This window comes from Schistocerca americana, chromosome 7 (assembly GCF_021461395.2).
Source record: "Schistocerca americana isolate TAMUIC-IGC-003095 chromosome 7, iqSchAmer2.1, whole genome shotgun sequence".
NCBI lineage: Eukaryota > Metazoa > Arthropoda > Insecta > Orthoptera > Acrididae > Schistocerca > Schistocerca americana.
In genome coordinates, this window is record NC_060125.1 from 562,462,105 (window position 1) to 562,479,490 (window position 17,386).

Here is a 17,386-nt window from a genome sequence, read left to right on the forward strand (position 1 = left end):
CACATCAGATGGAAGAGTTTTGTCATTGGTGGCTATCCCAAGGCTGTCATTGGCTCTTAACGGAATTCCGTCAATTCCCAGGGCCTTGTCTGGACTTTCACTACTCTATCAAGTTCTTCTCGCATTATCATATCTCCCATCTCATCTTCATCTACGGCCTGTTATAAAGAATGTGTGAAGATGATACCGAGGTTCAAGATCAAAATACTTTTTAGGTTTCTGCATTATGTTTGTTAAAGGATCCCATTTTAATGGAGAGAATTATCAAGGTCGAAATTTACGACACTTCTCAGAATCTTCAACGACTGAAGGACCGCGAACTGTTACTAAGTAATATTACGGTATACTGATAATTTTTACTTATGGACCGTCTGACAGCAACTGAATAAAACATAGTTTTAGTGCCATACGCGTTTCGTCTTTATTTTCTGCAAGGCATCATCAGTGGCCTGGAGTATGTACATATGTTAGCTATGTAATTTACATTTTTGTCACTGTCCCTATAGGTTATAAACAGTTCTGGTGGTTGGTATTTCCTATTAGGTAGTAATGTGTCGAACTGTACTTACAGATTGGGTGGACAATTTCTTACATATTACGCTCCTGTTGCATTTTTGGTGTTGTTCTTCTTCTTATGAATGCCAATTTGCGGTTTTTCTTCCCAGTGGCAAAAATGTAAATTAAATGGCTAACATATGCACATATTCCAGGCCACTGATGATGCCTTGCAGAAAATAAAGGCGAAACGCGTATGGCACTAAAATTGTGTTTTATTCAGTTGCTGTCAGACGGTCCATAAGCAAAAATTATCAATATACCGTAATATTACACGCTACTGAGGAAGACAGGACTAAAAAAGTTGAAGATATTACGAAGTAAATTTAGGTTAAAGGAGGTTAGGAATTGTGCAACTATCAAATGAAATCGAGGGCATAAAACATCAGATATCGATATCAGAGAACAAACTGCGCATGTCTATAACGATGATGATTAAAACGGTACAGGAAACTTGTTACAGCGAAAAGGGGTTTCGCAACTTGGCCGTCATTTGGCGAACCCATCTCCAGGATGTCTCAGCTGAAGAAGAGGAAAGCAATATAGTGCTGTTAAAATTTGGCAGAAAATCTGTCACCAGTGCTTAGACTTTTATTGTAACATGTGAGACCTTGTTTAATTACAGAGGTGCAGACAGTAACTATCCGATTTCCGGTGCATTAAGGACTCGCCGTGGAACCGGTTGCTGGCAGCGAGGACAGGACACGTACCGTTACACTCTTCCGAGGATCCACCGTCGGAAATGCTGGCGCCGGGCGACGCCAGGACGGCGGGGGTGGAGCTGCCGCGCGTGCCCGGCCACAGCGACGCGGACGTCGACGGCGAGGGGGAAGCGGCCAGCAGCGGCGAAGGGGCGGCGTCCTGCAGGACTTCCAGCGGCGGCAGCCGCACCTTGCCTGCGCAACACCGTGGGAACTGCCGCTTCAGCGAGGCTCTACTCACTCTCCTTCCGCTACATACATTTTACAGGTAATATGGTGAGTCACGAAGCCCCTGCAGCTGGGGGAGGTGCTATACATGAATCTGCAGAAGTGTGTTTCATGTTTGACTGTAATAACCACAGAAACGGATTTAATATCCCCTCCGCACAGCAACTGATTACAATTCGGATTGTTAACACATACACTGATGAGTCAAAACATTATAACCACCTGCTTCATAGAGTGTTTGCCCATCTTTGGAACGAAACACATCACTAATACTGCGTATCAGGGATCCGATAGTTTGTTGGTAGGTTTGCGGAGGTATGATGCATTACAAGTCTAGGCACAGGTCATGTAATTCTCGTAAATAATGGCGCCAGATAGCGACCCAGATGGGTTCCACAGGATTTACATAAGGCGAATTTGATCGCCGAGAGATCAGGGTGAGGTCACTATAATGCTCCTCAAACCACTGTACACGGTTCTGGCTCCGAGACATTTGCTGCTGAAAGTTGATGTCGGCGTCGGGGAAGGCATCAAGCACGAACGGATGTAAGTGGTTGGCAGCTGTCAGCGTGTTTTCGATTGCTACCACAGGTCCCGTGCAAGCGCAGGAGAATGTCTCCCATACCGTAATACTGCTCCCACGAGCCTTCGTCCGTGGCCCGCTGTGCGTTTCGAGCCGCCGTACATCTCGCTGACGGCGTTTGTGAAAACGATCATCGACCTAGTGTACCCAAAATGTAATTCATCCGACACACTTCCACTGATCGATGATTTGGTATTATATCTCACATTGTATGCCAAGAAAGAGGGAAAATGAATCATTCGGAACACTAGGTATAATTTATGCCATACTATCGAATTTCGATTGTCCCGTGTCCACTGCAGTCGTAAGTGACGATGTCGCTGGATCAACATGTGAACACCTAGGAGTGATACGATCACCAGTGTGCTGCGAAACACTTGTGCGTGCACCAGCATTGTGCTCTTTCGATTGAGATGTCACAGATCACTATCTACCCTATCTTACAGTGCAGACAAGGCTTCGAACCCGACGTTCTGTGAAGAGTCGTGGACTTCCAATTATTTAGCGCCTAGTGATAGTTTCATTGCCCTTCTACCTCTTTCCGTAGAATCTCAGGACGTTAGCACGTGAAAATTCGACCAGCTTCGCCGTTTTCGAGTTACTCGTTCACAGTCTCTGCGTAATAATGTTTTGGCTGCTCAATGTATTCATTATTTGTGGAATAGTAGAGATGGTTGTTCATGGTCACTTAAGTATAGAACTTACAGGCGCTAAGTCTATTGTATTCCAGTTACGTTTTTAATGTAAGTGTATTCTGTTGCGATGATAATGTTACAGTCAGATTGTTTTCATTAACTGCGTGCATGAATCATGAATTTATCTACGAAAGCGCACAATTTACTTAAAATTGCGCATTTTGGGTTTTACTTGCATTGCTAAACCACATGTTAAACAGACTCGACTGCTTTCAGACCGTAGAAAAAATGTAGTGAAATATCTCTGGACGCATGATGTATCATGTTCGATATCGGTAATATATTTTATTCCAACTAGGGCTTTTAACTTGCGTGACTTTTCTTTTGACTAAGGCTGAGTTTGTTTTGTTATCTGTCTCAGATCTTGGTCATCAGAGATTGCCACCTTACTGTTGACGAGGAGGATTGTGCACTCTGTAATGACCCATAGAGTCAAGCTGGTGGGAGGTGAAGCTCTTGGTAGTGCTAGTCAGTCCACAACGTAGGGGTTGGGGGAGTGGCAAGTGGACTCTTCTAGGCGTAGGGAAGCCAATTCTGCAGGCCGGAGTGGCCGTGCGGTTCTAGGCGCTACAGTCTGGAACCGAGCGACCGCTACGGTCGCAGGTTCGAATCCTGCCTCGAGCATGGATGTGTGTGTTGTCCTTAGGTTAGTTAGGTTTATTTAGTTCTAAGTTGTAGGCGACTGATGACCTCAGAAGTTAAGTCGCATAGTGCTCAGAGCCATTTTTTTAAGCCAATTCTCATCAACAGCCACGATGAGAAACAGGGAAAGATACCGTAGGAAACCTCAAGAGATGGACCGATGGCTGTAGCAACCTTTTAAGGGAGCCAACTTGAAAAGAAAAACAGGTGTGTTGGGGCACATAAAGAGGGCAGCCCCGCCATCTAACTACGCCACTACAGGCCGGTATTTTGGAACAGGAGAATTATAATGTTCCTCAGAATCTCCAGCATGAACCGATAAACCGAAGGCAACACTGATGTACAACGGGAACAAACGACTTGGAATAGACAGTGTCCTCAAATTGGCTACTTAGAGTTCATAAAATACTGACATGGCCATTAGAACGGAAACCAAAAAGAAATCAAGAGGTTCCATAACAATAAACAGATATGACTTGCTCTAGAGTGGAGTCCGTTAGAAGGAAAGGGCCTGTGCTGAAGCTGCTATTCTGTGTAAGACAGAAATGTGTGGGTTATGAAAAGACGCTCGATCATCATAGGACATTCTATATAACTCTCTACGCACAGTCATCGTGCTAGTTTGACTGCTGGTAGCATCTGGGAGTGATTCCTTCTGCTGATTTCAAACGATTTCTTTACAACCACCTTCGTCAATGCTTGACGATCCCTGTCTGTCTGATCTCGGTTTAGCTGTGTCTCCCCTTGAGAATCACACTCAGCAACGATCGAATTGGGGAGCTTCAGAAGGGTCGAAATATGGTTCAAATGGCTCTGAGCACTATGGGACTTAACTTCTATGTCATCAGTCCCCTAGAACTTAGATCTACTTAAACCTAACTAACCTAAGGACATCACACACATCCATGCCCGAGGCAGGATTCGAACCTGCGACTGTAGCGGTCGCGCGGTTCCAGACTGTAGCGCCCAGAACCGCTCGGCCATCCCGGCCGGCGGTCCTAATATGCCTGATGGGTTTGTAATTCGCATGACGTACAGTGTCTAGTCTCGTTCGACGCCACTGATCTCTGCTTGCTGACCCATTGTGCTGTTACTTTTTCTTCACTGACAACACAATACTCCCGGCCTTCTTCTGAACTGGCGGGTCCATCTCTGGTGACATTCCGCATTATACAGGGGTGCCCAGACGCTTTTCGTCAGTGTACTCAGGCAACCGATAACTTGGTTTCTCCGTAGCCGTTTGTTGTCGCGCCCAGTGAACTGCAGGTGTGGTTCAAAAATGGCTCTGAGCACTATGGGACTTAACTTCTGTGGTCATCAGTCCCCTAGAACTTAGAACTACTTAAACCTAACTAACCTAAGGACGTCACACACATCCATGCCCGAAGCAGGATTCGAACCTGCGACCGTAGCGGCCACGCGGTTCCAGACTGAAGCGCCTTTAACCGCACGGCCACACCGGCCGGCAACTGCAGGTGTGGGGCGGCTGCTGTACTTACCGGGGGCGGCATGGGGCGGGGAGGCGGGCGGCGACGTCCTGGCGGGCGAGGGCGGCAGCGCGTGCGCCGTGTGGTGGGCGGCGGCGCCCACCCCCGCGTGGGGCGGCGGCCCGTCGCACGCCGCCAGCAGCTGCAGCGCCAGCGAGTGCGTGTCCGCGAAGCGCACGCACGCGCGCACCAGCGCCGACTCCTCCTCCGCCGAGCACATCTGCCACGAGTCCAGCCGCTCGCCGCACGCGTCCTGAAGCCAGATACAAACCACTCACTTGTGTGCCGAGCCAGTGACCAATGATGGATGGAGCGAGGAGGACATCAAAAGCAGACTAGCACTGGCAAAAAGGGCATTCCTCTACAAGAGATGCCTACTAGCTTCGAACATAGTCCTTAATTTGAGGCACAAATTTCTGATCGTGTACGTTTGGACCACAGCACTGTACGGTAGTGGAAATTGGACTGTGGGAAAAGCGGAACAGAAGAGAATCGAGGCATTTGAGATGTGGTGCTACAGACGAATGTTGAAAATTAGGTGGACAGTGATGAGGATGTTTTGCGCAGAATCGGAGATGAAAGGAATATGTGGGAAACAATGACAAGGAGTAGGTACAGGATGATAGGACATCTGTTAAGACATCAGCGAATGATATCCGTGGTACTAGAGGGAGCAGCAGAAGGCAAAGAATGTAGAGGAAGATACAGATTGGAATACCTCCAGAAAATAATTGAGGACTTAGGCCGCAAGTGGTCCTCTGACATGAAGAGGTTGGCACAGGAGAGGAATTCTTGGCGGGCCCGCATGCCGCACCAAACCAGTCAGAAGACTGATGACTAAAAATAATAATTAAAAAAACGTGTCCCCAATACCCAATGTTTCCACAACGTATAGGATATTCATACTTCTTTTCATGTGAGTCCCGACGTAAATGGCGATTTTCAATTAAATGGAAAGAAGAATTCGTCATGAATACTTGGTGACTGCTCAGCTGTGAATTGCACTAAACATTGCAAAAATGGTTTTTCACGTCTTTACAATTCCAAGCGATCGCAAACGAAGAAAAAAAGGGGTCACGATCTCACAACTGGGAACCAGTGTCTGGCGCTCAACCGTGTGTTGTAACTGTATGTTAAGAAAAGTAGTTCTAAACATGAAACCAGATGTTTACAACTGCGTTTTCTTCCCCAGTCGAAAACTATACTGAATCAGTTCGTCTCAAAATTTTTCGGCTCCTGACGTATTTTCGGAATTCGGAAAGTTCAGTGGTTTATTCACTGGGATTTATTTGTAAGTCTTTATCGTGACCATAAATACATAAACTGAATAATATGTAACCGCTGTTCTATTTATGTACAATAGGATGAGTCATAATCAAGATATTTTTATAGCGGACTGGTCATTGTGAGGGAACCTGTGTAAGTGACATAACTTCAAAGAATAAAGTTTTGACCACAACTCAGCAAACTAGAAATGATCTGTTTTATTTTTGTGTTAATCACAAAGACTTTTAACAGCAGCGTGAGCTCCAGATATTCATACTTCGTGTTTGGGAGTGTGGGCAGGGGAAAGAGGGGGTGGGGTGGTTACTCAGACCTCCCTGCAGGGCAGCATCTAATTTAACCTAATGAGCAAAAAATAACATAAAATCTTACTTTTGGGAAATACGCCTGTATGGATATACTTCTAAGGTTGACTTCATGTATGTCATAATTCTAGGGCCTTTTAAATAATGCCAATGTTGAGGGATATTAATATTACAACTTCGTGATCCTACTCCCTTTCTGCACGAACATGCGAGAATGCGGATTAGGTTTAACACCCACAAGGTAAATAATGCCGAATCTTAAGAGTTGGCGAAAACATGGCGGACGATTCGGCCCAGTAAATAACTCTACTACCGGCCGCGCACGCCGGCTCACGCTGTTTCCTGATATGTACAGTTCACCAGTTTCCAGTATATACATGATCCCACTGAAAATCACGCTTCAGTATTTTTGCAAGGTGGTGCTCAACAGTTGTAATATGTTTAATGAGATACACGTTCCCATACACAATCAAATGCGCTATTAACATAACTGAAGCGTTTTCGCTTACAAGTCATAATTTTCGAGTCAGTAAAGGAAAATGTACGAAAGTGACCTCCAAACGCTGCTCCACGCGCATACTCAGCCCCCACCGTTCAGGATTTCTAGTGTATTGTTTATGGCACTCCCTCCTACCACCGTACAAAAATTTGTGACTGCGCTAATTATTTCTCAAATTAGACTTTTTTCTTCTTCATTGGCTGGCCTTATTACACCATCGGCTTAGTCGAGCAAACAGAAATTATAAAGCTGACCCATGTGTAAATTTTATGCATTTTAACAGCATAAAAGAAACAGTTGCAGCAGTTATTCGTCAGATCTTCCGACTGCAAAACTACCATGATTGTAAGGTTTTAGTGTGGCTCGAATTGTCAACGTAATTAGCTTTAGCGTTACGTTTACAGAAGACGTTTCTGGTTCATATCCTCAAGGTCACGTTTGAATTAATAACGTTAACGAATCAGTCGATTATGCTGGTGGCGTAATACCCCAATGAATAGAGACCAAAAATTTTCGAATATTGTGACTATTTTGTTTAGTCTTAAATTTTTGTATAGTGGTAGGAAGGAGTACCACAAACAACATACTAGGAATCGTGACTGGTGAGGGATGAGTTTTGGAGTGCAGGTGCGTTTGGAGGTTATTTTTGAACGTTTTTCTTAAATAACTGGAATACAGTGTCCTCCAACGAAGGCGCATCCCATTACGAAGTTTAACTACTTTAAATTTCCTATAAAAAGGTCGTATTCATTGTTTTTGTAGGACTAACAGTTCGTGCGTTGCGAACGAGAAAATATGAAAATCTCGGGCATGATTTTTGAAGGCCAGAAATAGCATTGAGGGTTGCCTAAAAAGATTTCGGTTGGGGCAGCTCAATCGACCTTTATGAATCAAAGTTCAGTGCCACGTTTTATTGTCTGCTAATCTCGGGAACCATTTGAATGCGACTTTCACTAGTTGATAGGTTGATTACCAAGGGCGATACGCTTATATCACAACTAATTACGCTGCCTGAAAAACAAAGTAAGTCACTTAGAAGTGGAGAAGGAGAGGAAATGAAACTAAACGGGTTGACAGAGTATATCACGTTATTCCATTGATTACATAATCGAGTCACTTATACAAAGAAATGGGCAGTATGATCCCACTTAGCAGTATGACATCACACCTCTCCTGGCCTCGATGCATCCACTTATTCTGTTGAGAAGGGTATCATGCTGGCTGGCGCTGCATCTGAGGCAAGTTGGCCCACAAACGCTGCAGGCTAACTGGTCCTTGAAATCCTAGATAATGGCACAGCATGGAGTCGACCTTCGCGCTGCTCCCTCACGTGTTTTATCGGACACATATGGGGAACTTGGTGGCCACGGGAGAATCTCAGCATCGTGCAGATAGTTCATAGACAAACGTGCCATGAATGGGAGAGCATTATCGTGTTGAAAAATTGCACTACGGTGCTGTCGCGTTTAAGGTAATACATGAAGACGCAAGATGTCTGTGAGGTACCGTCGTGCTGTCATACTAATCACTGTCTTCCGTGAGACGAAGTCATACCCGTTGGATCAACCCACCATGGCAACAAGAGTAACGCCGCTAAGCGACCATGGCACCAAGAGTAACTTTGGAACAATGGGACCTTTCTCCCTGTTACCATCATAGTAGCCGGCGATGGTTATACAGGATAGTGCAGAACCGCAGTTCATAACAGGATAAAAAAAAATGTTGCGGGTAATAGTTGCCTTGTGTGAACTACATAATTCCTCGTAAGATCTGTCGCCTTTCTAAAGAATACGTTGCAGACGACGTAACTTACTCGACAACTTTATTTCTGTCACTGGTACATGACTGACTGAAAGAAGTGAAATGCCATTTTAGCTCATGTAATGGAAGCGTTAATAAGAGTGACCCAACGTATGACGTAGTAACATATTTTGGTCGATGCCTTGCACACTGACCGTCCTGCATGATTTTTGAGAAGGTAAAAAACACCGAGCAATCACTTGAGCAGTTTGTGACTACAGTCGTGAATTAACAATGCGGCTCGCCGCATTACCTATGTTATTCCTCTGTGTTAATTCAGCTGTCGATGGTTTATTACCTTATAAGAAAGCGTTTCTAAGCCTTGCGTTGCACTGACATCTGAAATGATAGTACGCCGCACCAAATATTTCGAATTGTGAAAAAGTCCCAGCAGCAACTATCACTACGGTGAAATTTGAGACCGGCGGGGGTGGCCGAGCGGTTCTAGGCGCTTCAGTCTGGAACCGTACGACCGCTACGGTCGCAGGTTCTAATCCTGCCTCGGGGATGGATGTGTGATGTCCTTAGGTTAGTTAGGTTTAAGTAGTACTAAGTTCTATGGGACTGATGACCTCAGAAGTTAAGTCCCATAGTGCTCAAAGCCGTTTTTTTTTTTTTAATTTGAGGCGTCTACCTCAAGGGCATCGAGCTGGGTAACGCAATGGTAAGACAAGTACACTCGCATTCTGGGGGATATTGGTTCAAAACCCCGTGCCGCTATCCAGATATAGCTGTCCATGACTTACCTAAATTCTTAAGACGCCGTGATAGTTCTTTCGATTTCCGTCTTCTGTCCTGGTTTTCTTATGATATCTTAGTGCCCTATTAAGGTTATCTCTTCCGCTGGCGCAACTCTTCTTCATCTCTCTTTTTTTTCGTCGTGAAATGTTAGTTGGTGTGTACTTTTTTCCATGGCCCTCGAGATGCGGCACATTTATTCCCTTGATTCGTAACTTTTATCTTCTCTTTTTAGGTCCAGTATCTTCCTAAAGATATTCTATTCTTCGTTTGTTTTCTGTATATCGTGTTTACAACTCTACCATCTCAAGCTTAGATAACACTGCGTTCGTCGATGGTGTCTTGAAATCACTAGTTTTAACGTCCGTTGTTATCCTCTCTTAACAACAAAATTTCCTGGACATAGAGAAGTAGTTGTGATCTTCTTCGTCCCCCCTTTCACTTCTTCATTACTGCTACATTTCCTGTTACTTATTCTCTTAGATTAATGCGTCATTGTACTGTACGGTGCCTCCTGATGTTTCAAATCTAAGTGGCAGGCAATATCATCTTGTTGTGGGCAGTATTTAGTCCTACTCTTGTTATAGTATAACTTTATCAGTATTCCGTCCCACTTAGTATCACAATGTCATCCGCAAATGGAAGATATCCTCGTATGTCCTGCAGTCCTTTTTGTCTTGCTTTCCGAGGTTGTTGCTTTCCGCTGTGATCGCTTCATCGTGTACCAGACAGGACAGCATGGGAAAAAGCCAGTCTCCCTGTTTGACGTACACCATAGTATGAAAAGAAATGCTTCCCAATATCATCCTTGCCTTAACATCTCTTAATAATTCAGTTCTCCTGTAGCGTCTTCTCATCCTGTCTACTGTTCTTCATGATCTTCACTTTCTTGAAATACCGAAACGTTGCAGCTGTTTTATTGTCCTTCAAGGGCCTGTGTCCTATCAGTGGTATCAGCGTCAAGTTCTCCATGCCTTCCTGCGCTCTTCTACCGCCTCCTTTGCTAGGCTCCTACTGCACTTTCAGATCTACTATGCTAATAAGAAATGCAGGCAGCAACTTGTAGCCAATATGTATGACGTATGTTTCCCCGTAATGGTTTAGCCCTCGATAAATCACTGTACTATGACAACACATTTCCATTCTTCGAGCAGTTTCCGTGTCTTCCAAATACGATTAATAACCTTTGTGACTTTATCTAAACCTGTTATCGATGCGCAATTTTTTTAATCTGATAAGTATGGTGCAAACTCTTCTCCAATTCGTTCGTCCTCTTTAACACGATTGTAAGATAGGAGGAGATTTTTCCTAAGAGCGATGCCGGAACCTGCGTGTGGAATTCCCTCTGACGGCGGACTTTCTGTGCGGTACGGAGTCCGCCCTTTCCGTGCCGCCCATGCGGTGAGGCCAGAATGTAAAACAGGCGCTGCGACGCAGCAGAGACGGCAATTTACATCGAGACCGAGTGTGAGAACATTTCGCGTGGGAAAGAAACCCAGCCTCGTCGTAATCGTCACGCATCTCATTTCCTTCTGTTCAGAAATTCAGAGACATTTCCCCGTACCCTGTCCTTCCCCCGTTTTCAGTCTCCGCCTCCTGCATCATTTGTACGTATCCCGAAAAACGTTTGACTCGACACAAAACCGACGTTTATTAACGGAAATAAGATTTTATGGGGTATCAAGCAGAATTTGTGACTTTATTGATTGCTTGGTAGGGACGACGACACCGCGTGTTATCTTGGGATGGAGATTCATCGATGGATTAAGTGAATTTCAGGTCTGCTCCAGGGAGTAGTTTTGAGGCTTTTGCTATTCATGTTGTACATTAATGATCTGACAGTCAGTATTAATAGTAGACTTTTCGAAGATGATGTAGCTCTCGGGAATGACATCATCATCATCATTACAGGTCGTCGTACTTATTGCTGATTGCCGTGACCCCATGAACCAAGCGTCGCCTTACTGGACTCTTAGCAGCTTCTCTCATGGAGTGCAGAAGAGTAAGACTTGATATCTTCTTGATGTGCTCTATCCACCTGATCGCTGTTCTCACCCGTGGTCTTGTACTCTCGATCTTTCTATCCATGAAGATTTTGTCCATTTCTTTCCACAATACAACAAAACAACTGGAGAATTTTTTGCTTGGCACGAGAGAAAGACGCCAGGAGATATTAAATTTCTTGATAATGGGCTCATTAGTTCTTTTTTCAATACATTTAATGTACAGCATTCTGCTCCAGGACAAAACTCAAGTACGTCAAAACGCTGGTCTCGAGGGTCCACGAGTGTTTCAATAAGCTGGATCTCTGTACTTTTCGTTTCCTATCGCTCAGTTCCGCCAAATATTGGCGAGCTTCTTCATAGCCACTCGGTCTACCGTGTTACGCTCCTTATCCCACCTTCCAAAAACTTCCCCTGTCGCAGTCGGTTGACTCACGATACATGAAAGAATGTGTTACTTCCACTTCCTCGCACAACTATTTACTCATATTAAATTAAACAACAAGTTTACTGTTACCAGTCGCTGCTTATTTATCTCCACGACGCGTTTCAAAGATTTCAGCCTCCACCATCAGGTGGATTTACAGTTGTCAGTATGACATTTGTGTCTGTGTTGTGTTACGATCATTTGGAGGAACTTGTGCCACTGTCTCCAGTGGTCATAGGTTCCTTTTACTGTCGTAACACATTATACGTATACTGTCATATTTTGTAAACAAACGTGCACTAAAGACAGTGCCACAAGTTCCTCCAAATAATCATAACACAAAACACACAAACGTCATACTAACAAATGTAAATCCACCTAATGATGGAAGTTGAAACCTTTGAAACGCGTCGCGGAGATAAATAAACAGTTACTGGTAACAGTAAACATATTGTTTCATTTCATCTCAATAACAGTGACGATAACGCCTAATCTAAAATGTTATTTAAAGATAAAAATATTTACTCACATTTGATAAGATTTCAATATGGTACAAAAGATGGAAACTTGCTTTAAAAGTTCACAAATTTAAAATAGTTTGCTTCAGAAAAGAAAATTTGTAATATCGTATTAAAGCAATGTCAATGGCGCAAATCTAATCAGTCAGCTCATAGAAGAATGTGGAGGTAAGCTTTGGAATAACAACAAATGGAACGATCACATGGGTTCAGTCGTAGATGACTGACATCGATTAATTTATAGGTTACTAAGAAAATGCAGTCACACTACAAAACAGATTACTTACGTAGCACTCACCCTAGAATATTGCTGTAGTGTGTACATCCTCATCTACATACATTCTCTGCAAGCTACAGAACGGTACGTGGCGGAGGGTGCCCTGTACCACTACTTGTCATTTGCTTTACTGTTCCACTCGCAAACAGAGAGCGGGAAAAACGACTGTATCCCTTCGTATGCGCCCTAATTTCTCCTATCTTATCACCGTAGTCGTTACGCGCAATGTATGAGGGATATCCGAAAAGTAAGTTCCGATCGGTCAAGTAATGGAAACCACTGTGAAAATCTAATAAAGCTTTGCACATATGTGTTCGACAGTGTCTGTAGTATGAGTGTCGGTTACATCACTTCACTCTTTCCAGTTCTGAGTGCGTGGTGAGCACATAAAGATGCGTAGAAAATAGTGTCTCCCGCCAAGTATGAGGTCCTGGTGAGAGGTTTCGCCCGATGTTATGCAGCCCACATTACAGAACTCTCATACGGTTCCCACTTTGTGACAATTCTCGGTCGCAATCTGCAGGGGCAATGGAAATGCTCCTGCAGCGTTTTCGATGGGAAGTGTTTGATCACCCGCACTACAGCCCGTAATTGACTCCCTCTGTGTTTCATCTCTGCTCACATTAACTACTGGCTATGAAGAAAACATTTTCGCACAGACAAGGAGCTATAGATGAGCGTAGAGAATTGGCGGGAAGCACAGGTGGCTGCCTTCTATGAAGAGGGTATTGGAATGTTGGTAGAACGCTATGACAAATGTCCAAGTCGGAGTGGTGACTATGTAGAGCAGTGGCTGGAAGCTGTAGCTAACTGTTACACACAAAATATTTCTGATTTTAAAAAGTGGTTTCCATTTCGCGATCAATCGGAATTTACTTTCCGGATATCCCTCGTATATTGGCGGTAGTAGAATCGTTCGGCAGTCAGCTTTAAATGCCGGTTCTCTACATTTTCTCAAGAGTGTCTCTCGAAAAGAACGTCACCTTCCCTCCAGGGATTCCCATTTGAGATTCTGAAACATCTCCGTAACACTCACGTATTGTTCAAACCTATCGGTAACAAATCTAGCAGCCCGCCTCTGAATTGCTTTGATGTCTTCCTTCAATCCGACCTGGTTCAGATCCCAAACATTCGAGCAGTATTCAAGAATAGGTCGCACCAGCGTCCTACATGCGGTCTTCTTTACTGGTGAACCAGTTCCTTCTAAAATTTTCGCAATAAACCGAAGTCGAGTATTCGCCTTCCCTACCCCTCACACGCACGTTCCGTATCATGTCGGTTTGCAGCGTTACGCTCAGATATTTAAACGACTTGACTGCGTCTAGTAATACTGTACCCGAACATTACAGGTTTAATCTTCCTACTCATCCGCATTAACTTAACATTTTTCGTGTTTAGTGCCAGCTGCCATTCATCACACCAACTGGAAATTTTGCCTGTCTTGTATCTTCCTACAGTCACTCAACTTCGACACCACTAACGGGGCATACTGGACGTATACACAGAAGAGCAGGGCCGAAAATCACAGGTCACAGAGATGCTGAAAAACTTGATCTGGTGTTTGTTTTAAGAGAAGCATCAAACATCCCGCGAAAGACTACTTATACAATTTCGAGAATCTGCTTTAAGTGAATGGTCTAGGAATATACTACAACCGTCTATGCATAGATTTCGTAGCGATCACGAAGACAGGATTAGATTAATTACGAGTACAACGCGCACCGAGGCCCCTACCCATTATTCTTCCCGCGCGACTTACATGTAACAGGAAGAGCCCTGGTAAGTGTTACATGGGAAGTGCCCCCTGTCATGCAAATATAACATAGTAGTTTGCAGGGCGTAGATCTATAAATTTCTGGTGAATGTCAACACAATGACAAATTGCTGTTTGGTTTGACGATGTTACTAGTTTTGCAGTATCTCTTACTGAAGAGAAATTGAGAGAGCTCAAAGCGTACTTTATGTTGCGCCCGAAACTATGCCTCTAAGGCGTTTTGTTTCCTCTCATTCCGTATGTTATCACTTTCGGGTCAGCTGTCATTCACGTTATAAAGTCAAACAAATAATGGGAGCAACACGCAGGCCAAGCGTGTCCCTGATGAATGTTTGTGTTTTACCCGTGCGTCAAAGTCACCATCAGTTAATAATTCATACCAGCACACACATACGCCTACAACAAGAATAACGTTGTACTATTCCTTCTGGATCAATGTTGCGGACCTGTACTGACCACATTCAGATTTTTACCCTCCTTAGCCGCATTCACGGTGACACGTCGTATCAGAGATGCCTTGTTACCTGCATGACTTCGTAATGAAGTTGACTGCTGGCCATAATAGAACTGGGAATTACCGTCTGAAGGTTGTGGATTTGAGTGAAACAGTAAATCGAGAAAATTTTGTGCCTCCGTAGATAATTGCTCGGAACAAATCAGATCGTACTACGTACACTACGGGAGTGACTATAATGACAAAGACAATGATAGCGCTGTATGTGAAATATAAATGAGCAGCTTATGTGGCGACAACAGTGTTGTGAAATTATTTCAGTAATCTTCCTCTCTTTATGAAAGTGGCGAAGGCTCACGGAGGGAGTGCGGATGCGGGGGGATGCTCGGCGGTTTTAATTATTTTACGGTGTCTGATGATACGGACAAGACTTTATCATTCTAGAGCCGGTTATTAATTAATGCTGGGAAGGAGCGCCGCGGTGTGGGAGTTTAGCGGTGAGTTAAAAGGCAGCGCGCGCTCTTGGCTGCACTTCTCCTGCCGGCATCCACGCTGCTTCATTATTCATCGGCGGCAGCGGGCCTGCTCGCTAACGAGAGGGAAATCCTTTCCTTCTTATCCCGGCAACGCTGCGGCCTGATCCCGGAAAGAACTGCGGGAGGATGCTGCGGTTTTCGGCACGGGGAAGGCGTGGGGAGGAAGGGCGGCCAACTACGGTAGCTAGCTGCAGCGACATTAAGGGCTGGGGTTTTAAATATGAACGCGAGCAGCGCACAGGAAGAGATTAGCTAAAGACAAGGCGAGCGGCGAGCGGCGCATCCCAGCCGCCGGGGGGGCGAGTAGCCAGTGTGAGAGAGGCACGGAGCCCGGGGCAGCCAACACGGCCAGCGCTGCGTGCGAGGCCAACAGCGACTCAAAGGAAGGCCTCGGCGCTTGTTGGTGACGTCACGTCAGCTAGGCACGGCGGACGCCAGGTCTGTTGCACGCAGAAACGCCTGGGCGTGCTTCTCACTATAAATCTCTTATTTTTGGACAAAATGTTTGGTACTGTTTTGGATTCTGCAGTTTTATTTAGATGAAAGATTTTCTTACAATCGTAAAGCTACAAATGAAAATCATAGTTCTGTATTACTGAACCCTGTCGAAACAAACGTAGATCAATATGAGAGGATGCTTTGCCCCACTGCAAGCTTCGGAAATTTTACATTCAAGTAACTATATTTACTTGATCCATTTTGTTATCGAAACTTTCCCCAACCCCCTTACAATGAACTCGTTTCTTTTATTTATTTATTTATTTATTTTCGTTTGACATCGTCACTGGAAATGTGACCTAATTTACATGTGTAAATGTCCAACTGTTGCCAGTCATTAGATTACAGTCGTTTTCAAAACGAAAGAAATTGTAAACAGGAAACAAAATAGCTTCATACATCGAAAATACTGCTGAGCTTAAAACTTTTTAAACATGCACATTAGAAAAGATAAATATTCCCCTCTTGCCACTGAAAGGAGAAACTTTATAAGATAGAAAAATTTTATTTGATAAAACAAGTATCTCTCTTTTGCCTCTTCTTCTGTCCCCCCAACCCTTCCCCAAACGTGTACAATCGCAAGATATTTCATTAACATTCAGTGCTCCTCACCCCATAGTTAACCAAGATACCTAAAGAAGAGCACCAATATGTTCACAGTTTCTTGTAAAAGCAACCCAGTACAAACGTAACTTCCTCAGATTTACAAATAAGGTAAAGAAGCACGAATTCTGTTGCTCCTGGACCATGAAGTTGTTTTTGTATGTCAATCCTTAAAACAGGTGGAAATTTAAGTTCAGGAGTACACTATTTGTCAAGAATTTTAATGAATTGCACAATTAATTGATTGCAGAAATCTCTCAGAACAATGTGTGTTGGTCAACTACCGCCAATAGTTTCACATTTTCCTGTGTCGGAGAGGGAGACACCGCCATTATGAGTATGCCTGCAACAGACCTGGCGTTCGCCGTGCCTAGCTGACGTGACGTCACCAACAAGCGCCGAGGCCTTCCTTTGAGTCGGTGTTGCTCTTGAAAGGAGGCGCCACGCCAGTTACGTGCAGCCAACATCCTTGTTCCAGGACTAATGCGGCCGCAACTAACGTGCTATACGTCATTTGAGTTTACCGGTCCTTTTTAATTGCCTATCATATTTAACGTCCATTAAAATTTGTGACTGATGAGATCTACTTTCATCTAGGGACACGAAAATTTCACGAAAACGAAACCAAGAATGATAACGCGAATTTCAAGGTGTTTAGCAAACTAACAGGGATTCAAGAACTTTTACGAAATATCTCGAAATCGGCGATTTTTCCGAAATGTCGCGAAATTTGTCCTTTCCCCGTACAAAATATGTTGTAAATCTAAGGGACAGCAGTA

The 17,386-nt window shown here is 44.2% G+C and overlaps 1 protein-coding gene across 1 annotated transcript in view; it reads right to left on the reverse strand.

Moving 5' to 3' along the window:
• LOC124623089 (zinc finger protein basonuclin-2-like) overlaps nt 1-17,386 on the reverse strand; it is a 172,638-nt gene that overhangs the window by 12,932 nt on the left and 142,320 nt on the right. Inside the window, exons 5-6 of the mRNA XM_047148881.1 lie at nt 4,904-5,144; nt 1,266-1,451 (exon numbers count right to left, since the gene is read on the reverse strand). Of these exons, the coding sequence (XP_047004837.1) occupies nt 1,266-1,451; nt 4,904-5,144 (427 nt within the window). The remainder of the gene's footprint in view (nt 1-1,265; nt 1,452-4,903; nt 5,145-17,386) is intronic.